The 18,009-nt window shown below is 40.9% G+C and overlaps 1 protein-coding gene across 3 annotated transcripts in view; it reads left to right on the top strand.

Annotated features, from left to right (window-relative positions):
* Positions 1 to 18,009, top strand: part of AFF2 (ALF transcription elongation factor 2) — a 348,828-nt gene that overhangs the window by 296,867 nt on the left and 33,952 nt on the right. For 2 of the 3 annotated variants that reach the window (XM_075763452.1, XM_075763454.1), the window contains exons 10-12: positions 10,782 to 10,944; positions 11,477 to 12,496; positions 14,618 to 14,742. In XM_075763452.1, the coding sequence (XP_075619567.1) occupies positions 10,782 to 10,944; positions 11,477 to 12,496; positions 14,618 to 14,742 (1,308 nt within the window). The remainder of the gene's footprint in view (positions 1 to 10,781; positions 10,945 to 11,476; positions 12,497 to 14,617; positions 14,743 to 18,009) is intronic. The other variant, XM_075763453.1, reaches the window with a different exon arrangement.

Below are 18,009 nucleotides of genomic sequence, written 5' to 3' on the forward strand. Positions count from 1 at the left end.
AATACTTCTCTACTGCCCTGCTAGTAGAGTGACGTCTTAGTACTGATTTTTGTCATTAATGAACAAGAGAGCTTCGGGTCTCATGTAAGAGGCAACCACCATGCCACACTAGAGCATTAGGAGATTGAGCCTGTCTGGACAGATGTGTGAAGAAAGCATTTGCGCCTTACTAAAGGAATGATTGCCAAGTTGAAAACAATAAAAAGTTCAAAGGAGATCAAACTTTGCCTATTTACCTCTATGCATGAGGGGTTTGGTTCTTCCTGACCTTTCCTTGTTGGCAGACCTTCAACAAATCGTTGCTGATACAATAACCCTTCATCAGTCTGAGGAAAAATGGATGGTGGTAATGTTGAAAAATCCATTTCTTGTAACTCAGGATCATAAGTATCCAGAATGAAAGCTTCTTAGCTGGAAGGTTTTTAAGAAGAAATAATGTAATTAATCCTAAAGATCTAAATTATTTTGTCCATATTGAAAAAGTAGACAAAATGTCGCTTTTTTCAGCACCCACTTTATACTCAGGATTATGGTCACTCCACTTCTCCTTTCCTGAACCCCTCTTGTGGAATACGATGTTTGTGCACAGTCCTTTCCAGGCCAGATTGTAACCGCCTCTGCCAGGCACCCCAGTTTCTCTCAGCCTGGGTTAAGAAAGCCAGCAGTGTGACAGAGGGGATAAATACTGAATTAACACTTCAGGAAGGCATCCAGTGTTGCAACTCTTGCTTCTGGTGATCCCAGTTAGTCTTTCCCATTTAAACCAACGCTGGCTCCAAACTTGTCCCCAGCACGCACACAGGCAGAGCAATCCCTCTGTTTGCAGTCTTTTGACTTGATTCTTGCAGAGCTCCATCCCGAAGGTGCTGAGCACCACCAGCTCCCTCTGGAAGACGTGGCAGCTCTGTTTGCCCACAAGATCCCAGCAAGTAGGTGCGGAAGCTAATAGGATCTTCCCTTTATTTTGGTGTTGATGAAAAAGGCCAAAAGGCAAGATTTTCAGCCAGATAAGGTTAAAGAATTAAAGATTCTCTGTTTCCTTTTGCTGTCATTCAGAATAACAAGCATAGAAAATTCTGTTTAAAATAGCTGAGCCTTTTGACTTAAAGGGTTTTCATGTCGAAGATTTAAGACGTCAGGTTTAAACATGACACTGATAGTATTAGGCAAAGTATGAGAGCAGATACTTGTAGTAACTGTCATTTTTTCTGACTGTTTATTAATGGACTTTTGTGATTTATAGTGAATGTTGTGAAGGATCTTCAGGTCCATTTATCACTCAAAGCAGCACCTTTTTTTCCTTAATACCTACGTATGTCATAATTAAGGGTGGATGCTGCTTAAAGATTTAGTTCTGTTCTTAACATAAGATCCTTCAAGATGATATTTAATCCTAAATAGATTTAATACCTTTTTTAAAAAAAAAACCTGTAAAGCAGTGTATTATGTAACTGGCAAAAATCAACAGCATTAAAAGGACCTCACATTAGACAGAAATATAGAGAAAGTTTAGATTTTCACTCCAAATGGAGTTTTTCATCCCATTTTAAAATAACTTGTAAGGAAGACACCTATGCTTCAGCATTCAACTTTTATTAATATTTTACTAGACAGGTTTCTCCTTGTTCCAAAAACAAGTCATGTGTGCTGAAGTACATCTTTATATCCATGAAAGGCTCTGGTGGTGTGCCATAAATTCATCATGTGCCTTTAGGAATACTTCTTTAAAAACTATTTCAGAGTAATTGCCTATTATTAATAATGATAATTCCTTTTTACTATTATGGCAGTAGCAGTGAAACTAAGTGTCTGCTTGTGGTGTTCATTAGTGTCTGTGTACTTCTGTGGCCTCTGTTATCCTACAACTTAAATCTGGTGAAGTAAATATGCTTGGAGTCTCACAATACTATCTGTATTAAAAACAGGGAAGAAGTGCCAGGAATTGTTTTATTTTGCCCATTAAATACGAGAGAGACGCAGGAATCAAACCAGTTTTCTAAAGTGTCAGACCAGTACTATAACCACAGGGCTGTCTGTCTTTACGAAGGTGCAGTAGTCATCTCCATAGAGGTGGATTATTTGTGCCTTAATCATTTGAGTACATGCCTACGAGCCACGCCGTGCCTCCAGCACCAATCCTGCTGTTTCATGCTTTGTGCAGTGTATAATGTGTGGAGATTGCTACCAGTTTGTGAGCAGCTGAAGCTCATTTAGTAAAATATTACCCAATTTGTTCTGATTGTACTCAGTTTTTATCACTGCCCTTTTCTGTATGGCTTGTTTTACTACTCATGCTCCTGACAATAGCCACAGTTGGAGCAATCTTGGGCCTTTTCTAAACAGACTGCGAGAGGCTGTTTTCCCTTCTGTGGCTTGCAGAGACTCCCGTTCCCAGTTCATCCTCTTTGCTCTGGAAGTGGTTGTACTGCTGATCTGCTCCCAGGGGCTTCCCCTGGAGAGTAAAGCTTCAGGTGGTTTCCTGAGCTGACGTCGTGACACTGGTACATAGCGTACAGGTGTGAACGACTGCGCGTGTGCGGTAAAGCGCTGGAAAATCAGGATATGCCTTTTGGTACCTTTCCAAGCTCCGAGGTGGTGTCTCATACAGGGGAAAAAAAAATAAATCCCACTTTCTCATGTTTTCTGACTGCTTGCTTGCTCAGGATAGTAAAATTAGCTTTCCTCAGATAGCAGATGAGACTGGAAATGCTGAGGATTTGGAGGCGTGATGTGGATCCATCTGCACCAGTGTGTTTTGGTTCCATAGCTCCCAGTTCTCTTTCTACTGGGCTCTGTAAGCTGGATTCTGTTTTCAGTTAGAACTGAAGCAGAACTGAGAACAAGCAGGGCAGCTCATTTACAATGTCATGTGTCCAAGTTTCTGCCATACACGAATGAGAAAAAAGCCCACACTTTGCCTTTAGAGGTTCAATTTGGATGGTTTTGATCATGACCACACTTGGACTTTCTGCTGAAATAAGTAAAATCAAAGTGCAAATAGGTGACTCATTAAAAACCATTTTACGTTCACTTAAAATTATAAACAGTAGAGGGGTGAATATGTACGTCTAAACTTTCGCAAGAGATTCACAGAGATGCAGTATTCCACATTTCCTTTGTGGAAAATAAATAAGTTTCTACGTATCAATACTCATATCTAGCTTGATTCAGTGGGGCAATATTGATATAATAAAATGGTTCCATTTACATCAAATGAGGCCCTTTGGAGTCTCACAGTAAGAGAGACTATTCTTGTTCTTCCAGATGCCAGACAAACAGTAGCACATCAGGGCATAGTACAAATAATGCTCTCTGACACTTGAATCCATTCACTAAAATATTGTACATCAAAAAGTCTACATACATTGCGTTCCCTGAATAATATCATGCTCACAAAATTGTTTCCAAACTCTGAGGTGAGCAGGGTGATGCATGCGCAAATCATGGATACAATATTGCTTTTAATATGCAAAATCCCCTTCTCTTCCATGTCAAGTGTGTCTAAGAGTGCTGTGAAATTGGAAGGAGAGCGATTACCATACCAATAGTTCAGAAAGTTTTTTATGATGTGCACCGTTCGGGATGTGTCATTAAAATTCCTCCTCTTCTGTTTTTTATAATTTCACAGGCAGTTTGCTATGTCACACCTGTTCTTTACTGCAGGTGTGATAGAGTCAGACTCACTGTAGCCCAGGAATAAAACCCAGAAAAGGGTCAGAATAGGACAGTAGAAACAGTACCGTGGTTAAAGTCACATTGCAGATGTATATACACAGTTCCACCTAGGATTTGTGGCTAATGTAATTCTTTATTGGAAGGCTTTGACCTTGTTACGGATTCTTGGCAGCTTTTCCCCACTCTATTCATTACTAATGCAAGCTGTCAATCAGTTTAGTTCTGCTTTGACATAGACTGTGGCTCATAGGAGTTAGCTCTGTCATTCTTTTTATTTCTTTCATCTTTACTATCCTTTTTTATGGTCTTTAAAGCTGGAAGTATAAAAGGGTTATACGTATATGAAAAAAATCTGTTTCAGTAACTCTATCAACCTTGTTATAAACAGTCTTTGATTAAAACAGTTACTTTTGAACACAGTAAAATGAGAATGTGGGTCTTAACATACAACATCTTATAAATTATCCTCCCTCTCAAAATAAATCAGAACTCCTATTTGCATTACAGTGTTCAGGGTTGATACAGGCAGATCAGCTGCCACATCCTGAATAACATATTAGAGAGGTTTTTCCCTTTCCGTGTGTTTTGACATGAGAGAGCCATCATAAGTGATGTCTTACTACGCGTGCTAATGTTCGCTGAAGTAACAATTTCCACCCCTTATTTCATTTCGTTGACCTGGGTACTGATTAATATTTTAAAAGGGCTTGATACAGGTTTTCAGTTCTGTGTCAACCCAATCTTTGAAAGTTTAGATTTGAATCCTACCAGCCTGATGATAAATAATTTAATACTAACCAATGGAAAGGCAGTGAACAAATCATTCAGAGCAATCCTTTTCAAAAAGCAATCTAATGGCAGTCATATATAAGTTTGAAGATATAGATATGAACGATTCATTATAAAAAAATGGCAGCTTCCTTTCAAATTAGAAGAGAATATTACTTCCTGATAATGGTATAAGAATAGAAGAGAAATAAAACTCCATTATTGAACAGTTATGGTATTAAATTCTGACACTAAATATTAATCTGCTAGGTGCTGCTCTATTATTATCTGCTAGAATAATGAAGCAGCCTTTTTTGAACATTTACACAGAATTCAGTGAGCCCAGTAACTCCTGGTAGTGCCCCTCAGGGTCACAGCTTTTCCGTAGAAAGAGACTCTGGGGGAGAGATTGGGCTAGCTTCTGAAAAGCTGAAGCCCGTTTGTTCCTGTATCTCTTCTCTCAGAATAAAGTGTAGTGAGTGGGAGAACAACAGTATCCTCCACGAGTGAGTGTTACCACTACTCTGTAGTGTGGTTGTAGTGCACAAAAGTCTTACTCAGAGCTGGGTGCCCACTTTTCAGTGCCCTGTGCAATCAGAGTGTTTGTTGTGAGGAATTTGCATTTTAAATAGACACGCCAGATTAAGGATGGGCAACATAGCCACTCTTTTACTCAGCAGGAACTGATGCATAGGAGTATTTGCTTCTCAGACACAAAGTAAAATTCATCCAAGTCCCAATCCAGTGCCTCAACAGGAAGATCAACCACTCCGTCAAGTCTGTAGCCACTTTTCCAGCATAGACCTTCCCCTTTTCCAGATTTCATTGGGCAAGTTTTCCCTAAAAATAGACCTGTGCAGTAAAGCAACCTTTGTAGAGTGCTGCTTCATGTGGAAATACATTGCCGGCATTGATATACTGTTGACTCACTGGCCAGTTCCCATCTACAATTTCCCACTGCCCAGCACCGTCTGCTTTCTCAAAGTTTACATTTTGATTTCTGGGTAGAGCGGTGGAACAAGTGGCCAATTCATCGTTACCCTAAAAAGGAAGGGTTGGAATGAATAAACCTATTGTTGGAGGGTACCAACTATTTGCCAAATTCTCTTCACAGCAATTAACGTGACTACATCTAATTGGTAAAAAGTTCAGGGAGATAGCTAAGGACTTGTTAGGAGTTTTTGTTCCTTGATGAGTTTTACTGCAGTAGTCTGAATGATACAACTTTTTTTTACATATGTACTTACCGGGTAAAAAGTTTATTCTTTTTCTTATTAGAGGTTAATGAGTTTTAGTATTTCACATTATCTTTGTTGTAACTACCAGGTTTAATCTTGAAAATAATTTATTACAATAGTAGAGTAAATGATGTGTTGAAAATAATATAATAGTCTAGATGACGACAAAAACAAAAAAAAGTGTAAACCGCATGTTGGGCCTTCAGTTCTTTAGGCAGCATGATAATCCAGACACATAATAATGCCATTTCTGCTTTAATTGACTTTGGAAAAATAACCCATGAGTTAGAAACCAGAGAAGCCACAGGGAGACTTTTCAATTTAGGCAGATCACCCGTACCAGCGAACTGCAGAGAAAGAAAGATGGTCAGTGTGTGGTGAGCTTGATCCAATTCCTCACCAGGAGCCATGAGCAGCCACACACCTGCAAGTCTCAGCTGCTCTGTAGTTAAGGTTGAGCTCAACAAGTGCTGAAAACCGTTGGCAGGTACTGGTGATACTGGTGTTTGTCCCCTCCTTCAAGACATTGCTCATCTCATACTTTGTGCCCATGCTGTGCGCACTCGTGCTGCCAAGCAGCAATGACGGGAAGTGCCGTGTGCTGCAAAAGCAAAAGGGAGATGGGTGAAAGTGCTGCAGAAGAGCTTCTTTCTAAACTGCTTCCAGATGTGCAGGTCTCTTCTGTCTGCTTCATTGTTCGATAGCAGGGAGAAGACCAGCCTACCAGTCTGCAGGCAACTAGAGACATCATCATGATGGCCTTTGCAAAAGATGGAGGTTTAGTTCTCCTCCTGCGTACAGTATGGGTGTCACTCCAGTGTCTCTCGTCTCCATGGCGCAGGAGAAGCTACTTTGGAGAGGGATAGGCAGACGCTGACCCATCTGTCCTGAGTAGTGGGGATCCTTGCTGCTGAGTCACGAGTGGATTTTCCCTCCCAGGTAGCACCCTGTGGTCAGGGCTCTGGGTCAGGGCAGGGCACGTCGGACTGCTCTGTGGGATTCAGCTCGAGTGCTGAGCGCAGGGCTTGGAAAATGGGGAGAAGAAAATTAAAAGGGGGGCGAAACTGATATTTCCACTCACTGCAGAGAGGCCTCGCACTAGGAGAATGTGAGGGGCCTGCACTGAGTATGAGGATGATTGTAATACCTCCAATGTTTGCTTTGTGTGTTTGGATTGCAAGCTCTTTGGCCCAAGGACTGTGTCTCATCGTGTATTTACACAGATCCCAGCACAGCGGGTCACTGGTCTCAGTAGGGGCCTCCAATCTCAAGTGATAATAATGAACTGGCTTTCTTCTAAGTGTTATTACCCAAACAATACTGTGTTCCATTGTGCAGCATTGTTTTTATTAATTTTTTTTTCAGTTCAAATGAAATAAAAACATTGTCCACCCAAACGCTGAGGAACAATATGAGTGCTCATCTCCTGCTGGGAAATAAAAATTCAAGAGTTTCAAATACCAGTGCTTCCTGCCCCCTTTAGTCACTTTGAGGACTTGTGTCTGATGATAAAATGCTTTAAATCCATTTTAGACCTTGTCCGGGCTGGCATTCCTTGTCTGGATCTTAGCAACACAACAAAGCTCGCTTTGAAAGTCTCTTAGAGAGGCAACCCCCAGTTCATGTAGCTGATACTTATGTGAAGAAGCCCAATTTATTTGTATAACAGCTGCTTGAACACACATTTGCAGAATCTATGCCAGCAGCTTTTAAAACATGTGATTTAACTTTAAAAAGTCTTTGGGAAGAGTGCAAACCAACCTGTTCTTTTGAATTAAAAGATATATTTTATTTAAGGGAAAACCACAGAAGATAACCCAGAATCTCTCCACTAAACTCATTTTATTGAAAGCAAAGATTTTTTTTTTCCATGCACTTCCATGTGAAAGGTCTGTATATTTTCTTCTGTTCTGCTGAACAGCATTATTAGAAGTTGATTGTGCGTGTAGCTATGTGCAAGATCTCTCTATCTGTAGTATGGTGAGATACTAGGAAAGGCATTCTGGGACTTAACTGACTGTTTTGCAAAGCATACAAACAGAGTTACTCTCAACCCAAACTACATGATGAAAAGTGAATGCTTCTACTTTAAAAATGTAGATCAGCAATAATGTCTTCAGCATGAAACCACCCGATGTAGCCAAGGCATAATTTTATTATCCCAGATGAAAGACAAATATGACCTCATTGTGTTTTGTATGAAAAACATTATTTTGAGTCTGTCTGGTTCCTGCAAGCTTGCTGAGCTGTGTTATTCAGTAATGTTTGGCATATGATAACTTGTTCTGAGGCTGGTGTGCAGAAAGAAAGAAAATAAGGCCAGGTTGGAGCTGCCATCTATTTCCATGGTTTTATTCTTGCCCTTTGAGTTCTTTGTCAGACAGTTGCAGTCTGCCACAGTACAACTCCAGTTGTTTTGTGTAAGCACATCCCAGCTACGGTGTGAGTTCTCCTCCAGAGTGCTAAAAGACGTAGGTTGTGTTTAAAGGCTAGAAAGGTCTGGCCTTAGCTGCTGGGACACTGGCTTTTCCTTCTTTGATCTATTATAAGAGGTGATATTCTTTAAATCAGTTATCTTAATGACAGCAAACTTGCCAGCACTGAACACAGAGCATTTTCTTAGGTAGATCGGCACAGATGTGTGAGCAGCCCCAGACATCATTGTGTATGGGGCTTGCCTGGGCATAAACCACCCCAGGCAAGGAGCTGCGTCACTGCCAAGTCTGGTGCGGGGCTGTATGCCCTGCCACGAAGGTGCATTAGTTCCCTGTAGGAGCCACACCGCAGGCGGGTGGCGGATGCCCCACCGGCTCCTCTGCAGGACCGGCGTGTGCCAGGCAGCCGTATGCCCGGCCCTGAGCCCTCCGAGAGGCTCCTGAGGGTTGAACATCTCCTCGTCTTCACAGCCGGCTCTCCGCTAGGGTCGTGGGAACTGGAGTTTTCAGCAAGGATGAAACATTAATATTGCTATGTTCACTTCCATTTTGGGATGAAAACAGATGAAGCTCACAGATTTAGGGAAAAAGTCATTTCTAAATTACAACTTCATTGTTCTGGTAATTCCATAAATAACATTTTTTTCAAGGCTGATGTTTCATTTTGGTATTTTAGAATGGAATTGCTGTGCTTGCCTCCTCAGTTTGGGAATCCTTGAAGTTTTTTCTATTTTTTTCTTATTCTTTCTTCTTGGAAACAATTGTAATGAAGTAGGAAAACTTGGTTTTCATCTACTTTTAGTGTCTTCCGAATAGAAAATATAAGACCAAAATTACAGTGTATTGAATTGAAAGGCAAACTCACCTGCAACCACATTCACTTTTTCTCTACTGTTCTGTTTCCTTGTTTAGATGTATTTCCCTACACTTTCTTGAGCTTCACTGAAAAAGAGGGATAAAGAAAGAAAAAAATGAGTGCACAAAAGGTTTTCAAAAATAATGACATTACATAGAAAGTGTAAGGTCTGTTTTTTAACTCAGCCATGTTTAATTTTCCATAATACTTTTAGAAATGACCATATTTTTAAAAGCATCTGTTCTTTCGATTTACCTGTTACTTCCAGCTGAAATTTTTTAAGTAGCTCTACTTGAGTCAGTTGAGTGAAGAGCCTCTAGAAGAAGAAAAAAAAAAGTATATGCACTTAACGAGCAACAAAGTTAGTGATCTGTAGCAATTACCCAAGTGAGTAATTTTGTTTCATTAATGCACCCTAAAGCACCAAGCTGTTTTGTCAATGGGCACTGCAGGCCCATAGCAATGCTCAAAGAGACAGTTACGTTACCAACCGCAGTGTAAGGGATAGGTTTACCAACAAGGAGGGAGAGAGAAAGCAGCTTAGCATAAGAAGAAAATTAAAGACCATCTATTATTGTCGCGGAAGCCAATGGCAATACTTGTAAAGACTCTAGCAGAGCAGGGTCACACATCAGTTTTTTCTGGCTTTTCCAACTTCCAGTTTCTTGGTTGCTGTGGTTTTTTAAGAGGGCATCTTGATGCACATAGTGTGTCAGTCTGAAAGGGGAGGGAAGGCATGTACGTGGCTTACCCGAACCCTTCTCGGAGGAAAGTAGAAAAGCAGACAGCAGAAACGAAGGCAAAGCTGTATTACAACTTCTAGGCATCTCCGGATCACTCGATATGGGACACACACAGCATATGATATATTAACGTGAAGTATTGAATATCCGTGAAGGAGTACTGGCAAATGGTGTCAATTTTCAAACACTTTGCTTTGTCAGCTTCACAAATTTAAAATCAATCATCAAAAGGTCTCTGTATAGATCAGCTGAAGAGACATAAAACCTTATGGTTATCTCCCTGACAAAAAAAAGTTGAAATTAAAGATGAGTTTCTAAAGACTCAGACTGGCAGAATTTTGTAGTGCTAAAAACTGGGGTCATCCAACCTCTCAGTTTAGAAATAAATGCTGGGGGAAAACAATAACACCCAGTGCACTGCTAATAAATACATCTTGAAGGACAGTTGAACACGTGGAAAAATAGATTTCACAGACAGGCTTATTTTCAGCATGAATGCCATTTTCTCACTGCATTATCATAAACATGAGAGAAAAAACAGCTATAAATAAAAAAATCTTGGGCAGTCCCTGGAGACTTGTCAAAAATATGTAGTTTTTGTACGCCACAGTGTAAAAGTATTCATTAAAATTAATTTTTAAAATGCCCTGTCCAATATCAGTTGCCTGATGTCCTTCCTTTGTTCATAAATTATAAATGAACCAGCAAAAAATGAAGAAACCGTGATTCCATTAATGAATTATTTAAGTGTGATTGTTAGTTTTCACAATCATTGGGCTAATAAGCTCAGGCTTGTGACACCAAAGTGTTTCTCATTTGAGGGTGATGATGATGGTAATGTTATTAACACCATTATCAGTGTGTCCTGTGAAGCATAAACCCAACCGGCTCCTTCGGTGGCGACGTGGTGGCATGGCCGCTGGAGCTTTCATCGGGTCTGTAGCGGGAGAGGGAGGTGACACTGAGGGAAGTTGGTGTGAACAGGGTTCGCTGGGTGGCTCCCCCCAAGGCAACGCTTTAAAAAAGACAAGCAGCATACTGACATGAGAGGATCTTCTTCCCGCAGCAGCCTGCCGGTGCCGGCGACACACGCAACCGGCTTGGCCCATTCCAGCGGCGGCTCCGGGAGCTCCAGTGAGTCCGAGAGCAGCTCCGAGTCCGACTCCGACAGCGAGAGCAGCTCCAGTGACAGCGAGTGCAACGAGGAGTCGCGCAGTGCCACGCCGGAGGTAAAGCCACGCTCTCAGCTCTTCCCCAGCGGGAGCTCAGAGCAGGAGGCATGGAACGGAGTGAAATCCTGCTCCCTGTTAGGAAAATGTTGGAGTTCTGTGCTGTTTGATGCTGTCGACCTTTTTCTCCCTTCACAGTTTTACGTGTATGACCCACATACTCATTCTAGCTTTTGGAAGAATCCTTCTGGCCTACATTTGAATTGCTTTAAAGAAATATTTAGATTTTTGCCAGTAGCTAGAGAAGATTTTATTGACACAGTATTCAGCTGGGACTGAGGAAAGGCAACATGACAGAACTATGTCTTCAGGGACCAGCTAAACTTTTTAGTTGTATTAAATTTCTCCAGGGCCACATTGTAAACCAGATAAGGAAGCCTAATTAACCATAAATACTCCATAAATACTCCCATAAAACTAGCAGTCACCACTAGTTGACTGAAATAAAAGGGTGTGTTAAAAACATTCTCATTTAAAGGAAAAAGCATTGCTTCTGTCTGAGATTTGTTCCTTTTCGTTCTTCAAACTGCAGCCAGAACCTCCCTCAACAAACAAATGGCAGCTGGATAAATGGTTAAATAAAGTGAACCCCCACAACAAGACCATCATCAACAATCAAAATGAGCCTCACAGCGAGACCAGCTCCCAGGCCCAGAACAACCAGCAGGCCGAAGGGCCAAACAAAGGGAAGCTCAACAGCAGCCTGCCCCCGACCGATTCCAAAGACCGGGCAATCCTTAGTCCCATCCGAGAGAAAGCCAAACCGCGGGTTGCCCAGAAAACCCCAGAGGTGAAAAGTTCCAAGCAGAAGTCACCAGCTCATAATGAGCCAACTTCACAAAGGACTACTGGGAAAAAGCAACCCAAAAAGGTAGAAAGGACTTCCAGTGTAGAAGAGTATAACTGGCCCAAACCAAATAATACCAGCAACACTCCCAAAGAAAAAGACACACAGGAACCCCCCGAGCAGCCAAAGGTTCGAACTAAAGCAGCAGTTGGGAAGACCGCTCCAAGGAAAGAACCACGAACTAGCACAGGTCTCACTTCAGAGAAGAAAAAGTACAGAGGCCCCAGCAAAATTGTCCCTAAGTCCCGGGAATTCATTGAAACAGATTCATCTACTTCTGACTCAAATACAGACCAGGAGGAGAGCTTGCAGGCTAAGGTATTGCCAGCTTGCACCGGGTCTGGCAATGGCGTCAAAGTGAAGGACTCTGGCAGTAACATCCTCAGCGTAAGTAGTTTAACTAGCAATGGCAGCAACACATCCATTGATCAGACCAGCAATGACTTGGAGGAGCAGCTCTTTTCTCCCATCCCAGTCGTACAAAATGAACTTCTGTCCCCACTGAGAGAATATGAAGAACTCAAATCTCTGTGGGTGAAAATAGACCTTAGTTTACTCTCTAGGATACCTGGGCAAGAGCCTTTTGAGACCACATCTGTGAAAAGTGAACCAAGAGAGGCAAATGTGAAACACAGGCGACCATCTCGAGAGTCCCCTACCCCAGCAGCTGAAAAACCATCCACAAAATCCAAAAGGAAACACAAGGTAAGTTGTTTTCATCATTCAGAGGAACACACTGAATTTCTCTGAATCCTTGAGGTCAGGACCGCAGGCAGTGATCCTTCACTGCACCTGCAGCAGGGTTGTAAAGAGGCATCATAACACTAAGGCTGTATTGTTTTTACAAAGGACATATATTTACAAGTGCATTACAAATTAACATCAGAAACTAGTAACAAACAAACTCCAGCTGACAAAATCAATGAACAATGTATTTTTTTGAGCTTACAAGCTTTTTCACGGTATTTGCTCACCCATTAATTTGCAGTGTTCTGTAATCTGCAGAAAGATTCCCAATGATGAGTTAGTATTACTATGGGTTCAGCCATACTCAGAAAATGTGACTTCTGTTTGGAAGGCAGGGTTTTACTGTCTGCAGAATTAAGGCATTTTCACCACTGGCTTAAACAGGCATAGCTTCATTAAAGTCAATGAAATGGTGCTTGCTTATGCTCCTGGTGAATTTAGTCAGTATATTGTTTCGTTGTATAAATAATTGTGATTCATAGAAATATCATTTGCTTAACTAGCTGCTTTCTCTACACAGCTACCTGAAAAAGCAAATATATTTTGACTTAAGGTGTTATGTTTTATCGTGTGGTTTATGTTATTTATGCCCAAGGGTATCCTATCTTGTGGGATGTGACGGTGCACTTCAAATTAAATGTGCTTTCAGAAAAGAAACTGAAGTTTTATATCATAAGTGAATTTGTGTACTCAGTTTTTCCAGCTGAAATGGTTGTGCTCTGGTCTGCCTGTGAGAAGTCATCATAGCATATTTTTTTTACACCCCAAATTTTATAAATCATTGTGAATGTGACTTCAGCTGTCTGTTCTAGTGGACTTCTTGAAATCCTGAGTTTGAGCAGTCCAGTGGTACGAGAGAGTTAATACAAGACAAAGACAGACAATGCCAGGCAGACACAGGGTCTGCACCCCTGCCTACATGACTCACTGCACTGGCTCCTTCCCTGTTGAATTAAGTGGAAATAATCACATGAGTAAACTCAGCAGGTTTTTATTCAATTTATATTCTAGCTGTACACTAAAGGCAGAGATGTAAGAAGGAAGGAGAAATGAAGAAAGAGGAAAGGGACGCATAAATGTCCGTGCTTATGTGTATGTATAAGTACACCAGCGTGTATACTAATTTTACAAAAAAACCTTCTTGCTAGGTAACTTGGTGGAGTGTCAGTATTATGGAGAAGGAATCTTGGCTAAAACACAAGTAAGGTATTGGCAACTAAACTGAGGGCTCCCAGGAAAAAAAAAAAAAGAGTTATATGAAAGTTGGAACCTCATAATTTCATTAGCTTGGACTTTGAATCAGAAAGTAACAAAATGAGGAATCTCACTCTGGGACTGTAGAAACATAAGCTACACTCTGAAACAGCCTTTTCAGTTGCTATGTGATTGTTCACTGCTACCCAAGGGGAAACAAACCAATTAGGATGACTTGAGGGTATATCAATAGTTAAAACAGGGTAGGGAGAGCCTGATTTGTGTTTCTAAGTCATGCTATTAAAAGATTTATTTTAGCCATCTACTAGTGGGCTTGAAGGCTGATATGAAGGTTCCAGTGACAGAGCAGTAATCAGCTTTGCTTGTATCATCCTAGTTCAGGCACAAAAGTCATGCATCAGGGAATCTTTCAAAGTAAATTTTAAACCAGCTATCGCTGTTAATGACTACCCCAGCTCAGTCCTGTAGTTTTTTAGTCCTGTGAGGAATACTTACTCAGGGAAGTTTTCCCATCAACTTCCATTAAGTCAATGAGTAAAAGCTATTTACTTGAGTAAGATTTGGTGCTATCAACTCATTCCGTCTGAATTATTAATTAAATTCCAGTGCACTACAGAAGATAACTGTAGCACATGAGGTGTTTTGCTTCCTAATTATCTGGCTATGTCACTTGTTATATAACTTCATGTCATGTGTTTGGAGCACATTTAGCCCTGATTTCAGGTGACTTTCACTTCTCTTAGACCAGTATTTTAACTGCTGCTACTGTAAAGGAAATACACTGAGATTCCTGAGCTCCTCTTAATGGCAAGTGAAATTGTGCATAGATGCTGGATCTTTCAAGCTCTACCTTTTCTGTTAAAGCAGACGGAAAGCCTGGATACCTTTGTTGAAAGCAAGAAGCAGCGCCTGGAGGACCCTTCAGCTTCATGCCTGCTCCCACCTTGTATCTCTCCGATACCGAATCACAGATTAACCAGCACTAAAGAGTAAGTTGGGGGTTTTTTTCACATAACATTCATGAGGGATTTCATGGTGCTGTTCTACAAATGTCTTTGGTGTAGAGCCAGATGGGCTTTACAGCCCGTAAGCATAAGTGACCCAGCATTGCTCTTCCCATCCATCAGGAAGAGGATCCACATAGTTTTGGAGGAGATTCATTCATCCTTCTGATGGACTAAAGGAATTCTGAGTGCCACCAGAACCCTGGTGTACTCTTCTACCCCCATACTGCATCTTTTCAATGTTTTTTCTTGCCCCCATCTTCCTTTACCTCTATGGCCAGAGAATCCTACTAAAAGTGGGCTTTATTTGGTTGTCTGGAATTTATTTTTTAAAATTGTTTTCATAAGAGACAGTTCTCAGTTTTATTGAACGAAACAGGGATTGTGCTGTTCACTACAGTGGCTCTTATTGTTTAACTGTGTATACAGCAATGCCGGGGTGACCATCCTAAATGTTTCAGACATACGTGCTTTGTATTTCAGCAGACATATAATCAAATAGTTTGTGCCTTTCAGTGTCTTTGAGAGATGGCTATAATGCTTGAGCAAACAGGCGCCACGTAAATAATGATTCTGATTAGTATAATCACAAGATTAACATTCTATAAATAACCAAAGAGTCCAATTCCCTTCTGTCATCAATTTTGTGCTTTTACGATTTTGAGATGAGGCAATTCTTTCTGCTTCACACTAGGGCAAGCAAAGAATCAAACCCACAATGTGCTTCTGAAAACAATTTGATTGTAGTAGTATTTAAATTTAGATAAAATTCAGAAATCACTTATGAAATAGCACACAAATTTTAAAATCCATAAAGAAAGTTGAGCATCATTTTATTTATACTAGTGTAATTATGGAGTAACTTCAGTCCTTGAACTAACCCCTCATTGTACCACTGAGAAAATCAGAACTGGAGTCTGGAAAAGGCAGATGAGTTCAAAGTTACAATGTGATCTGTAACATGTTGCACATTTGATAAACATCATGATGGGTGTTGCCTGATTGTCATTGCTAGAAATACAATGAGAAGAGATATACTGCAGAGAAAATCAAGGATTATCCATCCCCAACACCTCCACAATCCATTAAAAAAATCTTTCTATTCTTGTCACCAGCAAGCCCTAAGGATCCACCCCCAACCTGATGTTTCTTAATTTGAGCTTGTTTTCCAGGTCATTAATTTGATTCCTCAGAGCTTTCAAGCCTTTGGTATTCTCTGTTAAAATACAATTGTGTCCATCAATAGTTATTTCCATATGCCATCTTTTCCTCTCGTCTGCCACAAGTTTTGAAACAAAATTTTCTGACTTCTTTTCCACTGCAGTGATTGAGACCTGGATCACATTGCATTTGTTATTAGTGTCTTCTGAGTTTTCTTGAAAGAAATGCAATATTGTTTGATAATTCAGGTCTTCAACTCCCAGAGAAGGGCAACTGAATGTAGATCAACGTATTTCCCGAAAGATTAGGGAGCTGGCTGAACTGTGTGACGACAAACTTCGGGGGAGCCCCAGATTATTTTTAAGCAGTCAGGAGTGGTTCTGTTCTCCAGAGCGTTAAGTACAGTTTTAAAGGGAAGCAGAAGAAAGGGGAAGCTGAAAGTAGACCGTTCAAGGGCATGGGGAAAAATAACACTTCAGCAGTAAAAGGTTCAAGGACAGGCTTTGCCATTTTCTCCTTTATTCCTAAAGGGTCTACGTTTTCTTTCTGAACTCCTAAGTCTCTACATAAGGACTTGGAGGAATGAGGGTGATTCAGCTACAGATATGATGATGGTGTTCATCCATTAAGAAGGTGTTACGTCCCATGGCGGATGTTCTTACTTGGGAGGAACCTTAGGTCTCTCCTGTTAGAACTTGGTCCCTTTGCCAACAAGCCAAGTTTCCCAGGCAGACTTCAGAGACTTTCATTGGGCTTTTTTATAGATACAAGAGTGTTTTGACAGAAGGACCATGATCTCTGGGCCAAAATTTGGAGCCATTCAGGAGTCTGGAGGAACCAGTGAAAGACAGGCCACACCTGTGTGTTTGTAGCTCTCACTGGCTGCCTATCTACGGTTTAGGCATTTGAATACATTTCTCTCATAATCTTTCCATAAATATATGGGCTCAATAAAGCAAAGATGCACAATTAATTTTTAAAGGATTACATGTCTAATACAGGCAATTATATGCCTAATTTCCACAAGTTTCTATGACTACGTGTACAATTTGAGTGTAGAAATTTCAAATGGTCAGTTGTGAACTTAAAAGCCATTTGCACAACCGAAGAGATGGTTTGTATTAACTAGTCATTGCATAGGAGAGCTATCTCTGTGTTTCTTCCTTCCCTCACACACTGTGGGGCTGATGCCTTTTCCTAAATCTGATGTGGCACTTAAAATATATTTATTCAAACTATTGCCACTGTGGTTTCCTTATTTCTGATATTTCATAGCAAATGAAGGAATAGATGACACTGTGTTTTGTCCAAGTAATTCATAGTAATACCTTGACACACTGCTGTGAGGCTGGATTTTTGTTATACCAGCTGCCCACTTTGCAGCAGAGGGTTATTTGTGTATTTACTTGCTTGCCAGAGCAATTTTAATTTAAGCATTAATTGCATGTGCTGCTGAATACCATTTATATCTGAATACCTGATTGGTAGACCCAGTCCAGACAGAGCACTATTCGCCAACATTTGGCAGTTTATAAGAACACAGAGTTATTTGCTGATGCAAACTCTGAATTTCAAACCAGCCTCATACCAGTGAAACATGCCTGCCTGTAAGTCTGTCTGAGGCAAGCATTTCAGCCTGTTTCTCAAGATTTCCTGTTCCCTTTTGTTTGACCTTTAGTTAAAGATGCACCTGTACTTGGAACGCTTCTTGGGCGATCCCTTAGGTAGTCACAACAGCGTTCAGTGGGGTTGGTTCACTTTGGAGCAGCCTTCTACATCCATGACAATGACTTCAGCTTCATTCAGCTGCTGCCATATGGTCCAAGCTAATGCAGGAGTGACCTTTCCCTGCTAACCCCCTGCAGAAAATCAGATACACCGTCGATACGCGGCATTTCATTGTGGACAGGGAGAGTAGAGGCAAAGGAAAGCCAAGTGATTGGTATGGACAATGGCTTTGTCTCACTAATAGGCCAGAGATACCACTACATACCACAAGAGTGGATAAAGAAAGGGCAAAGAAAGGCAGCTTGAAATGTGAGAGTAGATGGAAATTCTCTCTCCTTCACACGCTGACCTCTTGTTGCCTGC

This window comes from Balearica regulorum, chromosome 11 (assembly GCF_011004875.1).
Source record: "Balearica regulorum gibbericeps isolate bBalReg1 chromosome 11, bBalReg1.pri, whole genome shotgun sequence".
NCBI classification, from domain to species: domain Eukaryota; kingdom Metazoa; phylum Chordata; class Aves; order Gruiformes; family Gruidae; genus Balearica; species Balearica regulorum.